Source organism: Budorcas taxicolor, chromosome 2, assembly GCF_023091745.1.
Source record: "Budorcas taxicolor isolate Tak-1 chromosome 2, Takin1.1, whole genome shotgun sequence".
NCBI classification, from domain to species: domain Eukaryota; kingdom Metazoa; phylum Chordata; class Mammalia; order Artiodactyla; family Bovidae; genus Budorcas; species Budorcas taxicolor.
The window spans coordinates 23,442,477-23,469,199 of record NC_068911.1 but is presented as its reverse complement, the minus strand read 5'-3'; the positions used below and the strand labels follow the sequence as shown (position 1 = coordinate 23,469,199).

General features: G+C 39.5%; 1 protein-coding gene across 1 annotated transcript in view; it reads left to right on the top strand.

Annotated features, from left to right (window-relative positions):
* The window catches only part of LOC128060028 (phospholipid-transporting ATPase ABCA3-like), a 252,491-nt gene that overhangs the window by 5,104 nt on the left and 220,664 nt on the right, over window positions 1-26,723 (top strand). Inside the window, exons 4-5 of the mRNA XM_052652237.1 lie at window positions 10,296-10,437; window positions 26,151-26,407. Coding sequence (XP_052508197.1) covers window positions 10,296-10,437; window positions 26,151-26,407 — 399 coding nt within the window. The remainder of the gene's footprint in view (window positions 1-10,295; window positions 10,438-26,150; window positions 26,408-26,723) is intronic.

Here is a 26,723-nt window from a genome sequence, read left to right as displayed (position 1 = left end):
AAATTTTTACATCATAAATAGATCTGACCAGTTCTCTCAAATATGGTATATGCCATCACCAAAATTTTGAAAAACAGGCTCATCAAAAAAAAGGCCCACCTCTTTTTGCAGTGTTTCTTTTGAGTGGTTAGGAGCACAGCATGCAGCAAAACTACTCTTTGAGGATATATCCTGGCATACCTCAGAGACCATTGGACCCATAAAAAGCTCACCAGTTAGCAAGGTCCTGAGTCTTTATATAGGCTTTATCTCTCAACCTGTGGTAAGCAAATGTCTTACTAGGGCATTTAGAATGCTTGTCACTTCGTGTTTATCAGGTCTAAATGTAAATGCAAATTCACAGGACTTAAAACATATAGAATCATTTTGTAAAATAATAAAGTTGGAAGACATATATAAAACATATAAAACTACAGTAATCATTGAAGTGTAATACTGGCATATGATCAACAAATGTATCTATGACACAGAACAGAAAGCCCAGAAGTAAGCATTCTTTAATATAGTCATTTGGGACTTCATTGTGGTTTAGTGGCTAGGACTCTGTGATCCCAATGCAAGGGCCTGGGTTCAATCCTTGGTCATGGAACTGGGTCGCACATGCCACAACTAAGAGATCACATGCTGCAACTGAAGATCCTGCATGCAGCAGCTAAAGATTCCTCATTTCACTAAAAGATCCTGCATGCCACAACTGAAGGATAACACATACCACGACGAAAATCGAAGATACCACATGCCACAACTAGACCTGGTGCAGCCAAATTAATTAATTAATTAATTTTCAAAAATAGAAATATCAAGGCACCAAATAAATCTTATGGGGAAAGAAAGATGTTTTCAGTAAATAGTGCTGTAATGATTGGATGTATATATGGAAAAAATGAACCTTGAACTGACCTCATACTACGCACAAAAAAATAGCTCATGAATTTTAGATTTAAATGTCAAAGCTAAAACCAATGCTTTTAGAGTAAAGCAAAGACAAGTATCATCTTTACTTGGCAGTAGCAAACGTTTTTCAGATCACAGAAAGTGATAACCATTAAAGAAAAAATTAATAGATTAACTTTTATCAAACTTGTAGAAACTACTTATCATCAAAAGACACTGTTGACTTCTGGTCTGGACAAGATGGTGGGGACTCATTTCTCTCTGTCATTCCTCTTAGTGAGGATGGATGGAATGCAAAGGCAAAACAAAACTCTGAAAAGTGGTAACTCTGCAAGTTGTTTTAAGACCTCATGCCTAGAGGAGCAGCACAAGGGCACACATCTTAATGTATCACATCCAACAGATGACAGCCAAGACCCAGCATTATCTGACCTCCAACCTAGCAATAGAAGGCAGCAAGTAGGCTCATGCCATTCCACATCAAATGGAAGCATTTCTAACATTAGACAGTTCTGACACATCTAGCAAGAGGAATGGATAGGGAGCCCTGATGACAATTAGTAGCCAGGAAAAATATTCTCCTTCCTTACCAAGCCCTTCCCCTGCTAATATATACTGAAACCCATGAGCAAGAGGTACTCAGCCACAAGTATTCCAGTCTAGAAGCCTCTTCATCACCTCCAGCCTAAGACATCCCTCGATGCAAGACTCTGGAGTGGGTGGGCCAGTGGAACCATCAAGAGGGTCCCAGCTACAAAAAAGTGGCAATGTCTATGGGCCAGAGACTCTCTTTTCCTGTTCAGATACATGAAGGAAGTCAAGGAACAGTGGTAGGGAAACTCCACTGCAAGAAGTCCCACATTCAGAAAGAACTGTCTGTCCCATACAAGCAGGTCCCTGCCACATGTGCCCAACCAGAAAGCCTCTTTCCTCTTGTGGGCTGAATATCCTGTCTTATATAGGGATCCCCCAGAGCAAGACAGGCAAAATTGGCATGAGGAACTAAGCCACAGAAGAGGTTTAGCCTGGGAAGGTCTTTATGCCTTGTGCCTGCTCTGCCCCCAGAAGGAAAATTTGTGTTCCTTTAAGCAGAAATAGCAGGAACCATTGTGAGCCCCAATGGAACCACATAAACTGTGAGACCAAAATTAACACTTAAAAAGCTCTGGAAATTAAATTGTCATTGAAATCAAGCCATTGCTGCATAAAATAGGCTGACTGCCTGATATAATAAAGTATTTAAATAGGATCCAGAGTCTCCTAAAATAATAGACAAAATTAACAAAGTAAAATAGAAAATCATCTGTCAAACCAAGAACCAATTTACTGATATGAGAACTGAGAAGAATTAGAGGTTAGAATTATCTGAGAAAGATTTTAAAGCAACCATCATAAAACATGTTTCAACAGCAATTAAAAACTGTTTTGAAACAAATGAAAATATAGGAAATATAAGCAGAGAAATAAAAGTTATAAACATTAAATTCAGTAACAAATAACAACCTAGTAGGAAAAAGTTGGCTTAAACCTCAACATTCAGAAAACTAAGATCATGGCATCCAGTCCCATCACTTCATGGCAAACAGATGGGGAAACAGTGGCAGACTTTATTTTGGGGGGCTCCAAAATCACTGCAGGTGGTGACTGCAGCCATGAAATTAAAAGATGCTTACTCCTTGGAAGAAAAGTTATGACCAACCTAGACAGCATATTAAAAAGCGGAGACATTACTTTGCCAACAAAGGTCCATCTAGTCAAGGCTATGCTTTTTCCAGTAGTCATGTATGGATGTGAGAGTTGGACTGTAAAGAAAGCTGAGTGCTGAAAAATTGATGCTTTTGAACTGTGGTGTTGGAGAAGACTGTTGAGAGTCCCTTGGACTGCAAGGAGATCCAACCAGTCCATCCTAAAGGAAAACAGTTCTGAATATCCATTGGAAGGACTGATGATGAAGCTGTAACTCCAATACTTTGGCCACCTGATGTGAAGAGCTGACTCATTGGAAAAGACCCTGATACTGGGAAAGATTGAAGGTGGGGGGAGAAGAGGATGACAGGGGATGAGATGGTTGCATGGCATCACCAACTCAATGGACATGAATTTGAGTAAACTTTGGGAGTTGGTGATAGATAGGGAAGCCCGGTGTGCTGCAGTCCATGGAGTCGCTAAGAGTCGGACACGACAGAGACTGAACTGAACTGAACTTGGATGGGCTTATTAACAGAGAAGACAGAGGAGAGGATATAACACTGAGGAATTAATTTATCCAAGGAAGTGCAAAGAATGTGCACTGAAAACTACATTGCTGAAAGAAATTAAAGAAGGCCGAAATAAATGGAAAGACAGCCCACATTCATGGGTGTGCACATGCGTGCTAAATTGCTTCAGTCATGTCCGATTCTTTGTGACGCTATGCACCATAGCCCACTAGGCTTCTATGTCCATTGAGTTCTCTAGACAAGAATACTGGAGTGGGTTGCTGTGCCCTCCTCCAGGGGATCTTCCCAACCCAGGAATCAAACCTGCATCTCTTACGTCTCCTGCATTGTCTGGCAGATTCTTTATCACTAGCAACATCTAGGAAGCCCTAAGTTCGTGGGTAGGAAGACCTAATTTGTTAAATCATACCACCAATAGCTACCTAGATTCATCATAATCCTTATCAAAATTCCAGTGCCCTGTTTTATTGAGATATTTTTATTTACAATAGTAGTTTTAGGTATACAACATGGAGTTTCAAAATTTTTATAGATTATATACCATTTAAAGTTATAAAATTTGTTTATATTACCTGTGCTGTAAAATATGTCCTTGTAGCTCATTATTTTAAAACTAATACTTTGTATTCCTTAATCCCTACCCCATATGCCCCTCCCTCTTTCCCTCTCTCCCACTGATAACTACTAGTTTGTTCTCTGTATCTGAGTCTGTGTCTGCTTTGTTATAGTCATTTGTTTTGTTTTTAGATCCCACAGTTAAGTGATAGCAAGCAGTATTTGTCTTTCTCTGTCTTTTCTCTAAGCAACATGTCCATCTATGATGTTGCAAATGGCAAATTTTCATTCTTTTGTGGTTAGTAGTATTCCCGTGTATGATATCTTCTTTATCTATTTATCTGTGGACAGCCTTGCTTCCATGTTGGCTATTGTAAATAATATAGCTGTGAACACTGGGGCACATGTATATTTTTAAAATGAGTATTTTGCTCTTTGAAAAATACTCAGGAATAGAGCTACTGGATCATATGGTAGCTCTATTTTAATTTTTTAAGGAACCTCCATACTGTTTTCCACAGTGGTGTTGGTGGTGTTCAGTCACTCATTCCTGTTCAGCTCTTTGCAGCTCCATAGACTGCAGCATGCCAGACTTCCCTGTCCTTCACTATCTCCCAGAGTTTGTTCTAACTCATGTCCACTGAGTCAATGATGCCATCCAAACATCTCATTCCCTGTCACCCCCTTCTCCTCCTGCCCTCAGTCTTTCCCAGAAACAGGGTCTTTACCAATGAGTCGGCTCTTCACATCACATGACCAAAGTATTGGAGCTTCAGCTTCAGCATCAGTCCTTCCAGTGGATATTCAGGGTTGATTTCCTTTAGGATTGGTTGGTTTGATCTCCTTGCTGTCCAACGGACTTTTGAGAGTCTTCTCCAACACCACAGTTCAGAAGCATCAATTCTTTGGCGCTCAGCTTTCTTTATGTTCCAGCTCTCACATCCATACATGACTACAGGAAATACCATAGCTTTCACTCGGCAGAACTTTGTTGGCAAAGTGATGTCTCTGCTTTTTAATATGGAGTATAGGTTTGTCACAGCTTTATATCCAAGGAGCAAGTGTCTTTTAATTTCATGACTGCAGTTACCATCTGCAGTGATTTTGGAGCCCAAGAAAATAAAGTCTGTCACCATTTCCATTTTTTTTCCCTATTTGTCATGAATGATGGGACCAGATGTCATGATCTTAGTTTTTTGAATGTTGAGTTTTAAGCCAATTATTCAGCTTTTCAGTCTCAACTAATGCAGAAAATTATGTCCTGCCTCTTGAGAAACCTATATGCAGGTCAGGAAGCAATAGTTAGAACTGGACGTGGAACAACAAACTGGTTCCAAATAGGAAAAGGAATACGTCAAGGCTGTATATTGTCACTCAGCTTATTTAACTTCTATGCAGAATACATCATGAGAAACTGGGCTGGAAGAAGCACAAGCTGGAATCAAGATTGCCGGGAGAAATATCAAGAACCTCAGATATGCAGATGACACCACCCTTATGGCAGAAAGTGAAGAGGAACTAAAAAGCCTCTTGATGAAAGTGAAAGAGTTGAGAGTGAAAAAGTTGGCTTCAAACTCAACATTCAGAAAACAAAGATCATGGCATCTGGTCCCATCACTTCATGGGAAATAGATGGGGAAACAGTGGAAACAGTGTCAGAATTTATTCTCGGGGGCTCCAAAATCACTGCAGATGGTGACTGTAGCCATGAAATTAAAAGATGCTTACTCCTTGGAAGAAAAGTTATGACCATCCTAGACAGCATATTGGAAAGCAGAGACATTACTTTGCCAACAAAGCTCCATCTAGTCAAGGCTATGGTTTTTCCAGTGGTCAGGTACGGATGCGAGAGTTGGACTGTGAAGAAAGCTGAGTGCCAAAGAATTGATGCTTTTGAACTGTGGTGTTGGAGAAGACTGTTGAGAGTCCCTTGGACTGCAAGGAGATCCAACCAGTTCATTCTAAAGGAGATCAGCCTGGGTGTTCTTTCGAAGGACTGATGCTAAAGCTGAAACTCCAGTACTTTGGCCACCTCATGTGAAGAATTGACTCATTGGAAAAGACCCTGATGCTGGGAGGGATTGGGGGCAGGAGGAGAAGGGGACGACAGAGGATGAGATGGTTGGATAGCATCACCGACTCGATGGACATGAGTTTGAGTAAACTCCGGGAGTTGGTGATAGACAAGGAGGCCTGGCGTGCTGCGATTCATGGGGTTGCAAAGAGTCAGACACGACTGAGTGACTGAACTGAACTGAATGCAGAAAAAGTTTTAAGAAAATTCAGCACCCATTTATAATAAAATTAATGAGCTCTGTTACAGTCATACTATGGAATATTACTCTATTCCTGTATACTCAGTCATATTTGACTCCTTGTGACCCGGTGGACTATAGCCTGCCAGGCTCCTCTACACATGGGATTCTCCAGGCAGAATACTGGAGTGAATTCAACCCAGGGATCAAACCCAAATCTTCTGCAGCTCCTGAATTGGCAGGTGTATTCTTTACCACTGAGCATCAGGGAAGCCCCCTATGGAATACTGCTCAGTGATAAAAAAGAAATTTACTGAAAACAGCAATTACATTAATGAATTTCAAAACATAAGGAGTAAAAGAAGCCTTCTATGAAAGAGTACAATACTATATTTAATTCCATTTATATGAAATTTTATAATGGCCAGAATTAATCTGTGGTGAAATTAGAAAAATTATATCTCTGACTGTGATCAGGATCAATGGGGAAAGGGCATTATGAAAACTTTCTGGAATGAGGGTAATATTTATCTTGATAGTAGTTGAGTTAAAATAGCTATGCATTTTTAAAACTTATATAGTAGAGGAAATGTACAGTTAAGATTTGTACATTTTATTGTGAGTAAATAGAAGAAAACAACAGAATGAGAAAGACTAGAGATCTCTTCAAGAAAATTAGAGATACCAAGGGAACATTTCATGCAAAGATGGGCTCAATAAAGGACAGAAATGGTATGGACCTAACAGAAGCAGAAGATATTAAGACGAGGTGGCAAGAATACACGGAAAAACTGTACAAAAAAGATCTTCATGACCCAGATAATCATGATAATGTGATCACTAATCTAGAGCCAGACATCTTGGAAAGTGAAGTCAAGTGAGCCTTAGAAAGCATCACTACGAACAAGCTAGTGGAGGTGATGGAATTCCAATTGAGCTGTTTCAAATCCTGAAAGATGATGCTGTGAAAGTGCTCCACTCAATATGCCAACAAATTTGGAAAACTCAGCAGTGGCCACAGGACAGGAAAAAGTGAGTTTTCATTCCAATTCCCAAGAAAGGCAATGCCAAAGAATGCTCAAACTACCACACAATTGCACTCATCTCACAAGCTAGTAAAGTAATGCTCAAAATTCTCCAAGCCAGGCTTCAGCAATACATGAACCATGAACTCCCTGATGTTCAAGCTGGTTTTAGAAAAGGCAGAGGAACCAGAGATCAAATTGCCAACATCCACTGAATCATCGAAAAAGCAAGAGAGGTCCAGAAAAACATCTATTACTGCTTTATTGACTATGCCAGAGCCTTTGGCTGTGTGGATCACAATAAACTTTGGAAAATTCTGAAAGAGATGGGAATACCAGACCACCTGACCTGCCTGTTAAGAAATCTGTATGCAGGTCAGGAAGCAAAGTTAGAACTGGACATGGAACAACAGACTGGTTCCAAATAGGAGAAGGAGTACGTCAAGGCTGTATATTGTCACTCAGCTTATTTAACTTCTATGCAGAGTACATCATGAGAAACGCTGGACTGGAAGAAACACAAGCTGGAATCAAGATTGCCGGGAGAAATATCAAGAACCTCAGATATGCAGATGACACCACCCTTATGGCAGAAAGTGAAGAGAAGCTAAAAAGCCTCTTGATGAAAGTGAAAGAGGAGAGCGAAAAATTTGGCTCAAAGCTCAACATTCAGAAAACGAAGATCATGGCATCTGGTCACATCACTTCATGGGAAATAGATGGGGAAACAGTGGAACCAGTGTCAGACTTTATTTTGGGGGGCTCCAAAATCACTGCAGATGGTGACTTCAGCCATGAAATTAAAAGATGCTTACTCCTTAGAAGAAAAGTTATGACCAATCTAGATAGTATATTCAAAAGCAGAGACATTACTTTGCCGACTAAGATCCATCTAGTCAAGGCTATGGTTTTTCCTGTGGTCATGTATGGATGTGAGAGTTGGACTGTGAAGAAGGCTGAGCGCCAAAGAATTGATGTTTTTGAACTGTGGTGTTGGAGAAGACTCTTGAGGGTCTCTTGGATTGCAAGGAGATCCAACCAGTCCATTCTGAAGGAGATCAACCCTGGGATTACTTTGGAAGGAATGATGCTAAAGCTGAAGCTCCAGTACTTTGGTCACCTCATGTGAAGAGTTGACTCATTGGAAAAGATGCTGGGAGGGATTGGGGGCAGGAGAAGGGGACGACCAAGGATGAGATGGCTGGATGGCATCCCGGACTCGATGGATGTGAGTCTGAGTGAACTCCGGGAGATGGTGATGGACAGGGAGGCCTGGCGTGCTGCGATTCATGGGGTTGCAAACAGTGGGACACGACTGAGTGACTGAACGTAACTGAACTGAATTGTGGGTAAATTTTACCTCAAATAAAATCTATAGGCAAATATTGAAATCTAGTAAATGGTGAACTTTTGGTGAAAGAATGCTGAAGTCTAACTTTCTTTGCAGTACATCCAAAACTCTAGTGTATTGATAGATAAAGTATATAGATATTGCTTATATACAAGTTTATATAGATATATATATTTAAGCTCACATGATGCCCTGTGATTTCTTTGGAGGGAATGATGCTGAAGCTGAAACTCCAGTATTTTGGCCACCTCATGTGAAGAGTTGACTCATTGGAAAAAACTCTGATGCTGGGAGGGACTGGGGGCAGGAGGAGAAGGGGACGACCGAGGGTGAGATGGCTGGATGGCATCAAAGACTCGATGGACGTGAGTCTGAGTGAGCTCCGGGAGTTGGTGATGGACAGGGAGGCTTGGTGTGCTGCGATTCATGGGGTTGCAAAGAGTCGTACACGACTGAGCGACTGAAGTGAACTGAACTGAACTGGTGTATAATATAAATTATACACACCTAATTTTGCCTTTTTTATGAAAACGGTAGCATACTTGTCAATAATTTTTTTCTTTTTGAACCATAAATCCTTTCTTCTACTTTGCTTTTTAATACTACAGCTACATTTCCACTTTTTCAGCCAGCTCTTGGACTCAGCTAATTAAAGGCATTAGGTGCAGACTAGAAGCAAGACTTGGAGAAAAAGAAGTAATTTTAACTTTTTTGTTGGCTTTCTGGCTGCTTGTAGTTGCTGTGAATGACACTCCAGCAATATCTCTTTATTTTTTTATCAGTAGCATTTTCTTTCTCGTGCTGCTGCTGCTGCTGCTACGTTGCTTCAGTAGTGTCCAACTCTGTGTGACCCCAGAGATGGCAGCCCACCAGGCTCCGCCATCCCTGGGATTCTCCAGGCAAGAACACTGGAGTGGGTTGTCATTTCATAGTGGCAGACAAATGCAGTTTGAAGATTGCTCGACAGTTTTCAACATCACACCCTCTCAAAGATTTCCAGCACTAGGCAACTGCAGCTCCTTTTCAGAGTCAAGGTCCCCGTCAAAAGTCCCCTTTCAAGCTCTGTAACCTAGTACTAGCTGACTTATGCCCCTGTTCAGAGGCTTGATTTTTCATCCCCACATGACCTCTCATTTAAGTTTACAAATTTTACTAACGGCAAACCCTTGCTTTTGTTTCCTTAATCCTAGGGCCAATGATTGCTTCCTGCTGTCTCTATCTGATACCTTAGAGCTCTCCTATCCATTAGGTTATCTAGTATGGATAGTATAACCTATCCATTAGGTTATCTAGTTTCTATTTTCTGACTATACCTCGAGTAGATACAGAACTCTGTATTGTGTAATTTATGCAGTCTTTTATGTATGAGCAGTTAGGTTGATTCCAATATGCTGTATTTCCACGACAAATAATGTTACAACAAACAACCGTGTGCATGTGATTTTTTTCCCATACTGTTTGAGGTTTATATTCCAAGTCTGTTATTGAAAGTATGATTGCTGAATTAAATAATGCATGCATATATAGTTTTGTGGAACATTGTCAGATTCTTCATTATTATTGTGCCATTTTGCATACTACAAGCAATGTATTAAAGTGCCTGTTGACTGCCTTGCAAACACAGTATGTTAACACAGTATGTTTTGACTTTTCCAGTGTGACAGGTAAGAAAGATGTCAAGGTAGTTTTAATTTGTATTTATTCCATTCTATGACATTGAGAAAGTTTTTACATATTTGTGGGCCATGTGTGTATCTTCTTTTTGTGAACTGTCTGCATTGGGAGAGGACTTAAAATATAAATATGATTGGATTATATTTGTTGTGCTTGGAGTCACTGTCACTTGCAGGCATTCAGAATCACTTTCATATCAGATGAGTCTCAATTTCAAATCACATGGTTTCCCATGTGGATTTAACTTTGCTTTATTTTCTAATATTTGCTTTTCAGTTTAGTTTGGTTTTAAACATAGTTTGTTTTCTGCTGCTACTTCTAGGTAAAATATCATCTGCGTTTTGGTGCTATACAGAGGACTATCATATGGCCAGGCGAGGCAGGCTGGAAAACAACCTTACTTTTTCCTAATCAGCCCTCTGTAGGACCCAGGAATCCAGGTCATCATGATGGAGGAGGTCCTGGTGAGCAGATCCTTATGCATATGCACACTTAATTTTTATTACACTTGCATAATAATATATTTGTTATTTATATTGTGTATATATGTGTGTGTGTGTATACGTGTATGTATACATATGTGTATTTATACAGATATATGAAATAAATCACTTTATTCTTAACTTGTAATTTTTAAATTAAGTGTATATTATATAAAAACTACTAAATCTTATACATTTGGTAAACTAACATATATATACAGAGAGAATATATAATATATATATATTATGCTTTGTTGTTATTTAATCGCTAATTCATGTCAGAATCTTTTGTGACCCTGTGGACAGTAGCCCGCAAGGCTCCTCTGTCCATGGGATTTTCCAGGCAAGAATACTGGAGTAGATTGCCATTTCCTTCTCCAGAGGAACTTCCCAACCCAGGAATTGAACCCATGTCTCCTTTGGCAGGTGGATTCTTTATCACTGAGCCACCAGGGAAACTCTTTCAATTCTTATACCAATACGCTTATCTTTATTTAGTTGTGGTTTAGTGTTCTGCTTTTCAAATACATATATTTTAATTTGTTGGTATTGTTTGAATATTCATGTTTATGTATAACTCTATTGATTTGATCTAAAACTTTAAAAATTGTGATGATAATTTTTAATTCAAATTTTCATATTGCATATTTTCTTGAAAAGCCCTTAATGTGTAATATTAGTTTACCAACTATACTTGAGATTTTTATGCAAAGTGAAAGTGAAAGTCGCTCAATTGTGTCTGACTCTTTGTGACCCCATGGACTATACAGCCGTGGAATTCTCCAGGCCAGAATTCTGAAGTGGTAGCTGTTCCCTTCTCCAGGGGATCTTCCCAACCCAGGAATCAAACCCAGGTCTTCCACACTGCAGGCAGATTCTATACCAGCTGAACTACCAGGGAAGCCCAAGAATACTGGAGAGGGTAGCCAGTGCCTTCTCCAGCAGATACTCCCGACCCAGGAATTGAACCAGGGTCTCCTGCATTGCAGGCAGATTCTTTACCAGCTGGGCTACCAGGGAAGCCCTTGAGCTTTTAATATTTAGGAGATATTCAGTAGAAGGAAAAAACCTATGCACATTTTAGCATTAGCAACAAAAATTGGAAACATCCTAACCAGTAACAGAATAGATGAACATATTAGACAGTCATTAAAAATAATCTTTATATAGTCTGTTGAGAAAGAATTTAAGCTGAGTCTACAAGTAACTATGAATTAGCTAGATGGAGATAAATGAGTACTATTCCACATAGTTCAAGTAAGATCATGAACACATCAAGATAAGATGCCACATTCAGGGGACTACATGGCATTTTGTTTGTTTTCTTTTTTATAGCTAGAATAGAGACTTACACAGGAGACTATTCAAGGTGAAGCTAAGAGGCAAACAGATTATTAAATACCTAATGTGTTAAGTGAAGGAATATGAAATCTCTTCCTGGAAGTTATGAGAGACAAAATCATAGCAATATTTAGTATGAATAGGAGAAATGATATGGTAGTGGATGCATCTCTTCAAGTAATGACACTTTCCAAGTAATGACACTCATGTTCATCTTTGATATTTGTTTAGATCTGAACTCAAACTTTTGTTTCTATTGATGAATAAAGAAGACTGTGACCTATATTTCACAATTTATATAATTGGTTGCAGTGTTTCAGAAAATGGCCCTTTCTTTGCGTTGGACATCTGAATTTTGTTTTATTTCACTTCTTGATTTTGAGTGTTATATTACTTGACACCAGGCAGTATGCCCTTGGGTTTCCTTAATACCATCCTATTAGTGGGAAAATGTTATGAAAAGAAGGGTGGATGAAGCATGTTTCAGTTCAGTTCAGTTCAGTTTAGTCTCTCAGTCATGTCCGACTCTTTGCGATCCCATGAATCACAGCACGCTAGGCCTCCCTGTCCTTCACTCAAACTCACGTCCATCAAGTCAGTGATGCCATCCAGCCATCTCATCCTCTGTCGTCCCCTTCTCCTCCTGCCTCTGATCCCTCCCAGCATCAGAGTCTTTTCCAATGAGTCAACTCTATGCATGAGGTGGCCAAAGTACTGGAGCTTCAGCTTTAGCATCATTCCCTCCAGAGAACACCCAGGACTGATCTCCTTCAGAATGAACTGGTTGGATCTCCTTGCAGTCCAAGGGACTCTCAAGAGTCTTCTCCAACACCACAGTTCAAAAGCATCAATTCTTCATCACTCAGCTTTAAATTAAGGAAGAGTAAAGAAAAGAAGACAAAGATACAGAGATTAAGAAGGATTGACAAGTAGGTGAGTAGAATATTAAGACAGCTACTGCTTCATGCTAATTCACTTCAGTTATATCTGACTCTTTGAGACCATATGGACTGCAAACTATCAGGCTCCTCTGTCCATGGGATTCTCCAGGCAAGAATACTGGAGTCAGTTGCCATGCCCTCCTTGGGGGCACCTTCCTTGGATAGGTACTAAATATATCAAAGAAGGATATTTGATATTTCAATTTTATAACTGCAAAAGAATCTCTTAAAGCCTAAAAACAGCAATTCCTTAATAAAAAAGAGTTTTTATTTTTTTTAAAAAAACTATAGAACATTGATGAAGGAAATTAAAGATGACTCAAAGAAAGGGAAAGATGGTCCATGCTGATAAATTAGTGAATTAATATTGCTAAGATGGTCATACTGAAAGCAATCTACAGATTTAATACAATCTCTTTCAAAATACCCATGACATTTTTCACAGAACTAGAGCAAACAATCCTAAAGTTTATATGGAACCAGAAGACTCCAAATTGCTGAAGCAAGCTTGATTTAAAAAAAAAAAAAGCTGAAGTTATCATATTCCCTGACTTCAGACTACACTACAAATATACAGTAATCAAAACAGAATGGTGCAGCACAAAAACAGATACATAGGCCAGTGGAACAGAGTAGAGATCCCAGAAATAAATCCACAGACCTATAGTCAGTTTATATAGGTAAGAATATACAATGAAGAAAAAAAAACAGTCTTTTCAATAAGTTATGCTGAAAAAAAATGGGCAGCTACATGTAAAACAATGAGATTAGAACATCCACTCATAATGCCATGTACTAAAATAAACTTTAAAAAGATTAAAGACTAAATATAAAACTTGATACTATGGAACTCCTAGAAGAGAACATAGGCAGGACATTCTTTGATGGAAATTGTAACAAAGTCTTTTCTATCTGTCTCCTAAGGCAAAAGTAAAACTTAAGAATTAAGTTTAAAAGCTTTTGCACAACAAACATCAACAAAATTCCACTTCTCATATGGAATGAGAAAAAATATTTGCTAATGGTATGGCAGACAAGGGGTTAATATCCAAAATACACAAACAGCTTATACAACTCAATATCAAAAAAGCTAACAACCCAATCAAAAAATGGGCAGAAGACCTGAATACACATTTTTTCCCAAAGAACACATATGGATGGCCAACAGACACATGGAGAGGTGCTCAGTATCACTAATTATTAGAAAAATGTAAATCAGATGAGATAACACTTCATTTATATCAGAATGGCTGTCATCAAAAGTCTACAAATGACAAATGTTGACCAGAATATAGAGAAAAGAGAATCTCTTGTACACTGGGTATGGGAATAGAAAACAGTATGGACACTTACAAAACTACAATTAGAACTACTATATGATCCAGTAGTTCCACTCCTCAATATACATCTCAAAGAAAATGAAAACCCTGACTGGAAAAGATACATGCACCCAGTGTCCATAGCAGCAATATTTACAATAGCCAAGATATGGAAGCAACCCAAGTGAAAAGCCAAGATATGGAAGCAACCCAAGTGACTTTCACTTTCACTTGGGTTGCTTCCATATCTTGGCTATTGTAAATATTGCTGCTATTATTCTTGCCTGGAGAATTCCAGGGACAGAGGATCCTGGTGGGCTACAGTCCATGGGGTCACAAAGATTCAGATACAATATATACATATATACTGTGCTGTGCTTAGCCACTCAGTTGTGTCCGACTCTTTACGACACTATAGACTGTAGCCTGCCAGGCTCCTCTATCCTTGGGGGTTCTCCAGGGAAAATACTGGATTAGGTTGCCGTACCCTCCTCCAGGAGATCTTCCCAGCCCAGGGATCAAACCCAGGTATCTCGCAATACAGGTGGATTCTTTACCATCTAAGCCCTCAGGAAAGCCCCAGAATATTGGAGTGGGTAGCCTATCCCTTCTCCAGGGGATCTTCCTGACCCAAATATTGAACTGGGTTTCCCTGCATTTCAGGTGGATTCTTTACCAGTTGAGCTTCTAGGGAAGCCCATATACATATATAATGGGATAAAAAAGATATATAATGAAATATTACTCAGTCATAAAAAAGAACAGAATTCTGCCATTTGCTGCAATGTGAATAAACCTAAAAAATATTATGCTTAGTGAAATATAAGGCAGAAAAAGACAAATGCTTTGCGATATCACTTATGTGTGGAATCTAAAAAATAAAATTTACATACATGACCAAATAAAATGACCAACTGATATAGAAAAGAAAACTAGTAGTTAGTTACCAGAGGGGAGAGGAAATTAGGATATGGGATTAAGAGATACAAGCTACAATGTACAAAATATATAAGTAACAAGGATATATTAATTGTACAACATAAGGAATTATAGCCATCACTTTTTTATAGCCATCATTTTTGATATCTTTTTTTAATTGAGGTGTATTTGATTTATAATGTTGTGCTAGTTTCTGGTATATAGCAAAGTGAACTCAACATATTTCACATATATATACATTCTTTTTTTTTAAATATTATTTTCCATTATGACTTTTCCCAGGAAATTGGATATAGTTCCTTAAGCTATGGGTTCCCCTGGTGATTCCAACAGTAAAGAGTCTGCCTGCAGTGCAGGAAACCCAGATTCAATCCCTGGGTTGGGAAGATCCCCTGGAAAAGGAAATGGCAACCTACTCCAGTACTATTGTCTGGAATATCCCATGTACGGAGGAGCCTGGAAGACTGCAGTCCATGGGATCGCAAAGAGTCGGACACTACAGTGACTTCACTTTTTTCTTTCCTTGGGCTATACAGTTGGACCTTATTGTTTATCCTTTCTTAATGTAATAATTTGCACCTAATAACCCCAAATTCCCAGTTCATCACTCTCCCTCTCCTCCACCCCCTTGGCAACCACAAATCTGGTTTCTATGTTTGTGAATCTGTCTCTGTTTTGTAGATAGGTTCATTTGTGCCGTATTTTATATTCCACACAGAAGTGATATATGGTATTTATCTTCCTCTTTCTGACTTACCTCACTTAGTATGATAATCTCTAGTTGCATCTGTGGTGCTCCAAATGGCATTGTTTATGGCTGTGTAGCATTCTACTGTATACATGCATGATATCTTGTATATACCTTCATCTGTTGATGAACATTTTGGTTGTTTCCACATTTTGGCTACTGTGAACAGTGCTGCTATGAATATAGGGGTTCGTGTATCATTTTGAATTACAATTTTGTCCAGGTATATGCCCAGGAGTACTGTTTTTTAGTTTTCTGGGGAACCTCCATACTGCTTTCCATAGTGGCTATTTTGTAATAACTTTTAATGGAATATAACCTATAAAAATACCAAATCACTATGTTGTACACTTAAAACTAATATAATATTGTAAATCAAATATATGTCAATTCAAAAAGGAAATTTAAAAACAACAATCCCTCCACATGACAGAGTTTCAAATAACACAAGATTTATTTATTTATGTATTTAAATATTTATTTTAAAACATAACTATTCAGAAGTTCTTTGTATATTCTAGATACATTTATTGCTGGTACCAAATGTTAAAAGTGCATTTTTCCAATTTGTGATTCTATTGTCCTTTATTTAAGGAAATATTTAATTTGATATATAGTTCATCAGTTTTGTCATGTGGCTCTTCTTCTGAGATCATTTGAGGAGCCTGCCCCTTCTTCTAAGTTCAAAAATATTGTCCTAATATTTCTTATTTTTCCTTCTACCATTTGAATGTAATCCATGCGGAATTCACATTTGTATGTGGTTTTGGCTAAGTGTTAAACATTATTTTTCTCCATGTGGAGTAAAGCAATTTCACCAAAACTACTTAAAGTAATCTGTCCTGAAATTCTCTCTTTATTCCCTTTTAGTCTGTGTATTCTTATATATCAATTACATTACCTTATCAGTACAATATCATATTACTATTAAAATGTTTACTATTTCTTAATACCAACTGAGATAGACTTCAAGGAAACCCAGATTATGAAATTAAGAAGACATGACTTTTAAGTGGCTATATAACTATTGTCACTGAAATAAAAGAAAATAAACATACGGTGATAGGAAAAATAAATTTCGGAAGAGAAATATAAACAATAAAAGAGGAATAAAACACAAAGTCTAAAATTGGAAAATACAAGAGAAATTTAATATTCAAATGAAGATGACAGAAGAAAAAGCGAACTAGAAACAATAAAATATAACCGTTCTGAAAAAAAAAAATTTTTTTAAGTGGTGGTTCACTGAGATGTGGGAAAATACTAAATGTTTTACATCTGTATAATTAAAGTCCTTCAGAAATAAGAGAGAAGAGGGCAGAAAAAAATATGTGTAGCAAAATGGTGGGAAACAGGTCAGTACTCCCCCCAGTTGCTGCCTTTAGCCCCTTCTTGGCTGGGCAAGAAACAGACACCTGTGGGTGAACCAAAGACAGAGGTGCAGCCAAAACCGAAGCAGAGCCCTAGAGGCTGTTTGACTGAGGAAGACCTGAAATCTTTCCTTCAAGCTGCACAAACCATAAATTAATCCCACACAGGGAGCTCAGTAAACTTGGTGCCTAGAGTACATTTTAATGGAAAATTGCTCCTGCAACTGAGCCAGGTCTACCTTTAGCAGCTGTGGACTTGTGGCCATGTACACAGGGTAGGGAGTGTGATGGGCCATGTCAAAGTTTGAGCTGACTCCACACTACCCATAGTGGGTCTAGTGACCTAACTAGAGGTCTTGGAGGATCTCCTTGGGAAGTGGGAGTTGGCTGTAGTTCACCGTGGGGACAAGGACACTGATAACAGAGGCCCCAGGGAATTTTGTTGTTATTGTTCCTGTTTTTTTTTTTTTTCAATTTTGTATTTTTAAATTTTCATTTATTCTATTTTTATTTTCTTTGGGGAATATCTTTTTGGCTTTATGCTGGGTTTTTTTTTTTTTTTTCTGTTTTGTTGTTTGTTTTGTTTTGGTTTTGGTTTTGGTTTGGTTTGTTGTTTTCTTTTTTTTTCTTTGTTTTGTTTTATTTTTGCTATTTGTTTTGATTTTTGTTAGTCTGTTTTGTTTATTCTGTTTTTGGACAGGCCACATGGCTTGCCAGGATCTTGGATCCTTGGCTGAGGGTTGAACCCAGACTCCCCACAGTGGGAGTGGTGAGTCCTCACTGCTGGACCACCAGGGAATTCCCAACCCCAGGGAGTTTTCCTGAAGGAAGAAAAAAAGAAGCAGATGGGACTCACACCCCTGGGTGGAAGCTGAAGGAGAGGAGAAGTTATATCCAGGGAAGCCCCCTCACTGTTCCTCAAGATCAGATGAAATAGGAGAGCTTTGAGGGCTATCAGAGAGGAGTGCAGCAGCTGGTCTGTGGCAAGCAGGACAGAGCAAGATTTACAGGATGGTCCATGCCTCAATCTTAGATGGTGTCTGCCAGTGCTGGCAGGGACTGGATGCTAAAGCATGGGCTTTGGAGAGCGCAACTAAGGAGAAGACTTCTGTCAGCTGCATGGAGACAACCTCAAGAGACAGAATTGAGGAGCTTTGCAGCCTGATTGCTCCTGGAGGAAACATTGTCTCCTTTCGAAGTGAGATACCCTGAGTGGTACACAAAGGATGGGGCCACCATCAAGGCCTCTGTACCCACACCAGCCCCTTTCTCCACAGGAGCTGGGAGATGGCTCTTGCCAAAGTGAGCTCACATGCCCCAGTTATTACCACCTCTTTCTCCCTCCCACCTAAGCAATCAAACATGCCCCAGTCATTTGCTGCCCTCACCCCATTTCATCTGAACAGAGAGCAGATGCCTGAGGGTGGCCCACATGCAAAGTTTGTGCCCAAACTTAAGCTGAGTCTCAGAGGCTGTGTGACCAAGGAAGAACTGAAATCACTTCTTGCAGCTGCACAAGGTGTGGGTTAAATCCCTGTGATGGACTTAGTAAACCCAGCACCTGTGGAACATCTAAATGGACAGTGAGTGTCCCACAACTGAGATAGGTTTGACTTTAGCAGCTGTGGACTTTGTGGGCACACACATGCAGAGGTTGGGCCAGGTCAGAATCTGAGCTCCCCACCATAGTGCCTACAGGAGGCCTCATGACCTTCCTAGAGGTCTTGGAGGGCCTCTTGAGGAGGTGGCGGTTGACTGTGGTTCACAAGGATGGCAATGACACTGATAGCAGAGGCCACAGGGAATTGTAATATTATTTTTTTGTTTGTTTTAAACATATTTTATATTTTTCTTTTTTGTTTTACTTTAATTTTTGTTTTGTTTTTCTGTTTTTTGTTTTTGTGTATTATTATCTTTGCTTTTCTGGGGCTTTGTCTTATTTTTATTCTTTGTTTTGGTTTGGAATTTTTTTCTTTGGTTGTTTTCTTTCAACAACCAGAAAAACAGGAACACAGCCCCACCCATTAGTAAACAGGGGCCTAAAGTTGAACTAACCTTACAGACACCCCAAAACATGCCCATTGACACAGCCCTGCCCACCAGAAGGACAAGACTCATCTCCCTCCCACCAGAAAGGCTGTGCAAGCCCCTAGATGGAACCTTCCCACCAAGGGACAAGCACCAGAAGCAAGAGGAAGTACAATCCTGCAGCCTTAAGAGTGGAGACCACAAACACAGACAAAATGAGATAACAGAAATATGTTACAGAAAAGAGAAATGTAAAACCCTACAAGACCAACTTAATAAAGAGGAGATAGGCAATCTACCTGAAAAATATCAGAGCAATGATAGTAAAGATGATGCAAGATCTTGGGAAAATAGAGGTACAGATAGAGAAAGTACAAGAAATGTATAACAAAGATCTGGAAGAACTAAACGGATGAACAGTGATGATGAACAATCTAATAACTGAAATGAAAAAGACAGCGGAAGGAATAAAGAACAGAATAGCTGAGGCAGTAGAATGGATAAGTGAGCTGGAAGATAGAATGGTGGAAATCACTGCTGCAGAACAGAATAAAGAAAAAAGAATGAAAAGAAATGCAGACAGTCTTAAGAAACCTTTGGGACAACATTAAACCCATCTGCAGTCAAATTATAGTGATCCCAGAAGAAGAAGAGAAAGAGACTGATAAAATACTCGAAGAGATTATAGTAAAAAAAAAAAAAAAAATTCCCTACCATGGGAAAAGAAATAATCACCTGAATCTAGGAAGTGCAAAGGGAGTTTTTCTCCCAAAAATAACATGTTAAGGTTTGGGAGAAAAATTAGGAGGATACAATGCTTAGAAATAACTCTATAATGTTTGTATGTTGATACGAGAAAAACTGAAAAGAATAAAATTAATTATCTGATTTCCAACCTTAAAAAATTAGTAACTACTGTCACGCGAGTGTATGCTCCTCGGTTCTTTGTCTCGTCACAACAAAGTTTTGGAGTGACGGACATTAAATCCCCCTCGGCGAGTCACATCTCTCAGGTCTTGGATAGACCGTGTTATAGCTCTCAGGTCTCAAATGGACTGTGTTATAGCTCTTAGACAAATCAGTGTTACAGCTCAGTGTTACAGCTCTATTTTATTTAGAAGATAGCAGGAAAATCCATCTTTGAGGCGTGAGGACACATTGATCTAAAGACACGAGGAGACCGCCCCAGCACGCAGGAGAGAGAGAGCGGGCTTTGGCTCTTCTATTTATATTTTATCTCTCCCTGGGCCTGTCCTATGTAAATTGGGCCAGCCAGGAGTGTTGTTTGTTTTACTTGAGGTCCTCACTCCGGTCCTCGGACCTTCTTTTGTTTCATTTTCACGGGCTTTTCCCTTCCTTGTCTGTAGCCCCCACCATTTTGGACTCCTTTTCCCTGTTCTACCTACCTAACACTGCTATACATAAAATGCAGTATGCAACTACAGCTAGCAGAAGGCATAGCAAGAAGCTTCTTAGACCAAGGGCATCACAGAACAGGCAGGGCAAGCCAGGCTTGCACCCCATAGCCTGGGGTGCTGCTTCAGCAATGAGAACCATAACTCCGTTTCCAAAAGGTTCCATACTTGAGGGAATGACTGTGGAAGCTCTAAACCAAGTTTCTTGGACTTGAGGATGTTTCTGGGGAGAAATCTCAGCATGAATTCAGAAGAAAGGGAGATGCTTTGAGTGGGATGTGAATATACTGTGAAGAAGCCAATTCTGACTCCATGTCAGAAACTGTTTCTTTGACTTGCTTTTCATTGCTTTTGTTATTATAATCATACAGAATGCTCTGCCTCAGAGAATGCTACCCACCTGCCTGACTGTACTAAAGTGCCTTTGTTCAGAACTCTGTCCACCTGTAGATGGCAGGAAGAAATTAACACATCCCCTGCCTGAGGCTTGCCATTCTAGGAGATGTTTGCAAGATTAATGGCCTTTTTACTTTGCTTCCTCACCCCACCCCCCAATCTCTGATCTATAAAAGAACCAAACCCAGATAATATGGTTATTTTGAGACATTAGCCTTCCATCTTCTTGGTCAGCTGGCTCCCTGATTAAAGTCTCATCCTTGCCTTAGATTGATTAACTTCTAAGGTACTGGAGTAGAAGGATATGTGCTCATCTTCTCCTGCAAGAATACCAAAATCACAACTAGTTGCTAAACAACCATCAACAGGAGAATGTTGAATCCTAGCAGAAAAAGATAGCCTGCATCCAGGGGCAAAGGAGAAACCCCAACAAGACAGTAGGAGGGGTGCATTCATGTTTAAAATCAAATCTCAGACCCACCAGATGCTGAGGGGATGCAAAAAAAAAAAAAAAAAATTGTGCTCACAAGGACCCAGGGAAAGGAGCAGTGACCTCCACAAGGGACTGAGCCAGACTTACCTTTGGGTGTCTGAGTGTCTCCTGCAGAGGCACGAGTCAGCAGTGACCTACCACAAGGACAGGGGCTCTGGCTGCATCAGACCTGGGTGGCAAGGTGTGAGGCATAAGTCCTCTTGGAGGAGGTCACCATTAGTTCCACTGTAGAGCCACTGAGCAGATGACCCATGAACTGGAGAACAATTATACCAAACAAGTTCTTGCACTGTTGCAAAGGTTCTAGAGCCCACAAGAGATTTCTTAACCTGGGAAATCCAGCAAAAGGACTGAGAATCCCCAGGGAATTTGATTTTGAAAGCCAGTGGTATTTGATTTTGAAAGCCAGTGGTATTTGATTATAGAACTTCCACAGGACTGGGGAAAAAGACTTGGAGGGCACAAACAAAACCTTGTGCCCACCAAGACCCAGGGGAAAGGAGCAGTGGCCCCACAAGAGACTGAGCCAGACTTGCCTGTGAGTGTCCTTGAGTCTCTGGTGGAGGCATGAGTTGACAGTGGCCTGCTGCAGGGTCAGGGGCACTGACTACAACAGTCCTGAGAGGCCTGGTATGCTCCATAAGTCCTTTTGAAGGAGGTCACCATTACCCCCTACTGGCCAAACTAAAGGGAGGGAACACAGACCCACCTATCAGCAGAAACTTGGATAAAAGATTTCCTCAGCATGGCCTTGCCCACCAGAGCAAGATCAAATTTTCCCCACAGCCAGTCCCTCCCATCAGGGAAGGTTCCACAAGCCTCTTATCCTCATACATCAGAGGGCACACAAAATGAAAACCACAGTCCCCGGAAACTAAACAAACTGATCACATGGATCACAGCCTTGTCTAACGCAATGAAATTATGAGCCATGCCGTGTAGAGTCCCCCAAAATGGACAGATATGGTGGAGAATTCTAACAAAACATGGTCCATTGGAGAAGGGAATGGCAAATGACTTCAGCCTTCTTGCCTTGAGAACCCCATGAACAGTATGAAAAGGCAAAAAGATGGGACACTGAAAGATGAACTCCCCAGGTCAGTAGGTGCCTAATATGCTCCTGGACAAGAGCAGAGAAAAAGCTCCAGAAGAAATGAAGAGGCTGAGCCAAAGCAAAAATAGCGCCCACTTGTGGATGTGTCTGGTGGTGAAAGTAAAGTTTGATGCTGTAAATAATATCGCATAGGAACCTGCGATAGAATAGTAAGTCCATGAATCAAGGTAAATTGGAAGTGGTCAAACAGGAGGTGGCAGGAGTGAACATCAATATTTTAGGAATCAGTGAACTAAAATGGAACAAAAGGGTCGAATTTAATTCAGATGGCCATTATATCTACTACTGTGAGCAAGAATCCCTTAGAAGAAGAAATGAAGTAGCCCTTATAGTCAACAAAAGAGTCCAAAATGCAGTGCTTGGGTGCATTCTCAAAAACAACAGAATGATCTCTGTTTGTTTCCAAGGCAAACCATTCAGTATCACAGTAATCCAAGTATATGCCCCAACCAGTAATACTAAAGAAGCTGAAGTTGAATGGTGGTAAGAAGACCTACAGGACGTTTTAAAACTAACACCAAAAAAGGATGTCCTTTTCATCTTAGGGATTGGAATGCAAAAGTATGGAAGGCAAGAGTTACCTAGAGTAACAGGCAAGTTTAGCCTTGGAGTACAAAATGAAGCAGGGCAAACCGAGAAAACGCACTAGTCATAGCAAACACCCTCTTGCAACAACACAAGAGATAACTCTACACATGGACATCACCAAATGGTCAATACCAAACTCAGATTGCAGCAAAGATGAAGAAGCTCTATACAGTCAGCAAAAACAAGACCAGGAGCTGACTGTGACCCAGATCACGAACCCCTTATTGCAAAATTCAGACTTTTGCAAAATTGAAGAAAGTAGGAAAAACCACTAGACCATCCAACTGTGACCTAAATCAAATCCCTTATGGTTATACAGTGGAAGTGACAAATAGATTCAAGGAATTAGATCTGATAGAGTGCCTGAAGCATTAAAGACAGAGTTTCGTGATATAGTACAGGAGGCAGTGATCAAGGCCATCCCAAAGAAAAAGAAGTACAAAAAGGCAAAATGATTGTCTGAGGAGGCCTTACAAATAGCCAAGAAAACGAGAAGCTAAAGGCAAAGGAGAAAAGGAAAGATACACCCATTTGAATGCAGAGTTCCAAAGAAAGCAAGGAAAGATGAAAAAGCCTTCCTCAGTGATCAGTGCAGACAAATAGAGGAAAACAATAGAATGGGAAAGACTAGAGATCTCTTCAAGAAAATTAGAGATACTAAGAGAACATTTCATACAAAGATGGACACAATAAAGAAAAGGAATGGTAGGGGCCTAACAGAAGCAGAAGATATTAAGAAGAGGTGGCAAGAATACACAGAAGAACTATTCAAAACAGATCTTAATGACCTAGATAGCCACAATGGTGTGATCACTCACCTAGAGTCCATCTTGGAGTGTGAAGTCAAGTGGGCCTTAGGAAGCAGCACTACGAACCAAGTTAGTGGAGGTGATGGAATTCCAGCTGAGCTATTTTGAATCTTAAAAGACAATGCGGTTACAGTACTGCACTTAATATGTCAGCAAATTTGGAAAACTTGGCAGTGGCCACAGGACTGGAAAAGATAAGTTTTCATTCCAATCCCAAAGAAAGGCAATGCCAAAGAATGCTTAAACTGCCATACAACTGCACTCATTTCAAATGCTGGCAAAGTAATGCTCAAAATTCTCCAAGCTAGAGATCAAATTGCCAACATCTGTTGGATCATAGAAAAAGCAAGAGAATTCCAGAAAAACATCTACTTATTGACTATGCTAAAGCTTTTGACTGTGTGCATCACAACAAATTGTGGAAAATTCTTGAAGAGATTGTTATACCAGACCACCTTATCTGCCTCCTGTGAAACCTGTATGCAAGTCAAGAAGCAGCATTTAGAATCAGACATGGAACTGCAGACTGGTTCCAAATTGGGAAGGGAGTACATCAAAGCAGTATACTGTCACCCTGCTTATTTAACTTATGTGCAGAGTACATCATGCAAAACGCCAGGCTGGATGAAGCACAAGCTAGAATCAAGATTGCCGGGAGAAATACCAGTAACTTTATATATGCAGGTGACGCCACCATTATGGCAGAAAGTGAAGAGGAACTGAAGAACCTCTTGATGAATGTGAAAGTGCAGAGTGAAAAAGCTGGCTAAAAACTCAACATTTAAAAAACTAAGATCATGGCATCCGGTCTCATCACTTCATTGTATATAGATGGGGAAACAGTGACAGACTTTATTTTCTTGGGCTCCAGAATCACTGAAGATGGTGACTGCAGCCATGAAATTAAAAGACACTTGCTCCTTGAAAGAAAAGCTATGACCAACCTAGACAGCTTATTAAAAAACAGAGACATCACCTTGCCAACTAAAGTCCATATAGTCAAAGCTATGGCTTTTCCAGTAGTCATGTATGGATCTGAGAGTTGGACCATAAAGGTAACTGAGCACCAAAGAATTGATGATTTTGAGCCATGGTGCTGGAGAAGACTCTTGAGAGTCCCTTGGACTTCAAGGAGATCCAACCAGTCCATCCTAAAGATCAATCCTGAGCATTCATTGGAAGGATTGATGTTGAAGATGAGATGAAACTCCAAACTTTGGCCACCTGGTGTGAAGAGCTGAGTCATTAGAAAAGACCCTGATGCTGGGAAAGATTGAAGGCAGGTGGAGAAGGGGACAACAGAGGATGAGATGGTTGGATGGCATCACGAAATCATTGGGCATGAGTTTGAGCAAGCTCTGGGAGATGGTTCAGGACAGGAAAGCCTGCCATGCTGCAGTCTATGGTATCACAAAGAGTCGGACATGACTGAGTGACTGAACAACTACAAAATACATAAAATAGATAAACAACAAGAGTTTATTGTATATGGAATTATATTCAATTTCTTATACTAACCTCTAGTTGAATATAATCTGAAAAAATGTACCTGAGTTACTATGCTGTACATTTGACACTATCACATTATTGTAAATCAACTATGCTTCAGTTTTTAAAAAAAGCAGTTTCAGTCTATCCCAAGTGTAATTATTTTTTGTTAGTCTCACCTATTTTACCAATGCATAGGGCTCTATATTTGTAAATTAAAAGCACATTCCAAGTTAAAAAAATAAGTAAAAGGAAAGCAAGTTACTTCCTAAACTGCCTTTTAGCTTTATGGATAACTTGGTTTCACTGAAACAATTTTCCTTGGGGTCCAAACTGTATATATATATCTGTCAATCTGACTTTCACATCTTATTTTACATTTCCAAGTCTTCATCTCACCAGTGTTTAATTAAAGTTGCATTTTTTGTAAATATGAATTACATTTACCAAGTCTACCACTTTTATTAAATATATTTAATTTTTAGAAGATGTGAATTAGATTCCTCTGAAGAAGGAACTCTTGTTTCTGTGTGAGAACTATAATAGGTTCTCAGAGCTATTATGTTCAGTTGGCCCTGATGCAACACTAAGTTCAGGTTCTATATGTGATAAACTGTGACTGACTTGAATTACCTTGCTTTTTGCATGTGTCTGATTAGATGTTCTTTAGCATGTTTTACTTGATGATGTTTATTTTATCATATAGGGTACATCAGAGAAGGATTCCTCGCTATACAGCATGCCTTAGATAAGGCCATCATTCTATATCATGAGAGCAGTGCTAGACAGTTGTTTGATGATATCAACATCTTTGTACAGAGATTTCCATATCCAGCTTATCCTGATGACGGATTACTTTTGCTCACTGGTAGTTTCCTTCCTTTGATGTTCGTACTCATGTTCTCTCCAATTGTACTTTCCATCATTCGATCTATTGTATGGGAAAAGGAAAAAAAATTGAAGGTAATCCAAATTATTTTCTTATAAAGTTTCTTTAAAGGATTTTTAAGCATGTAGAGTTCTGTTACACAGAGGATTGGATTATTTCTGCATGTTCAGCATTGTGGATGGTTGTTGCATCCCATAGAAGCAGATTATATCCCACTAACAACAAATACAGAGCAGGAAGAGTGAATACCAAGCTGGCCGATTTCCAGAAGCAAACGGTGGAGCAGCAGAAAGGTAAAAGTAAAACCTGATGGCAAGAAGGGACACGGTAAAAGGTCACTAGATGAATTTGATGTTTCTAGTACCTACAGTAACAATTTCAAACAATTCA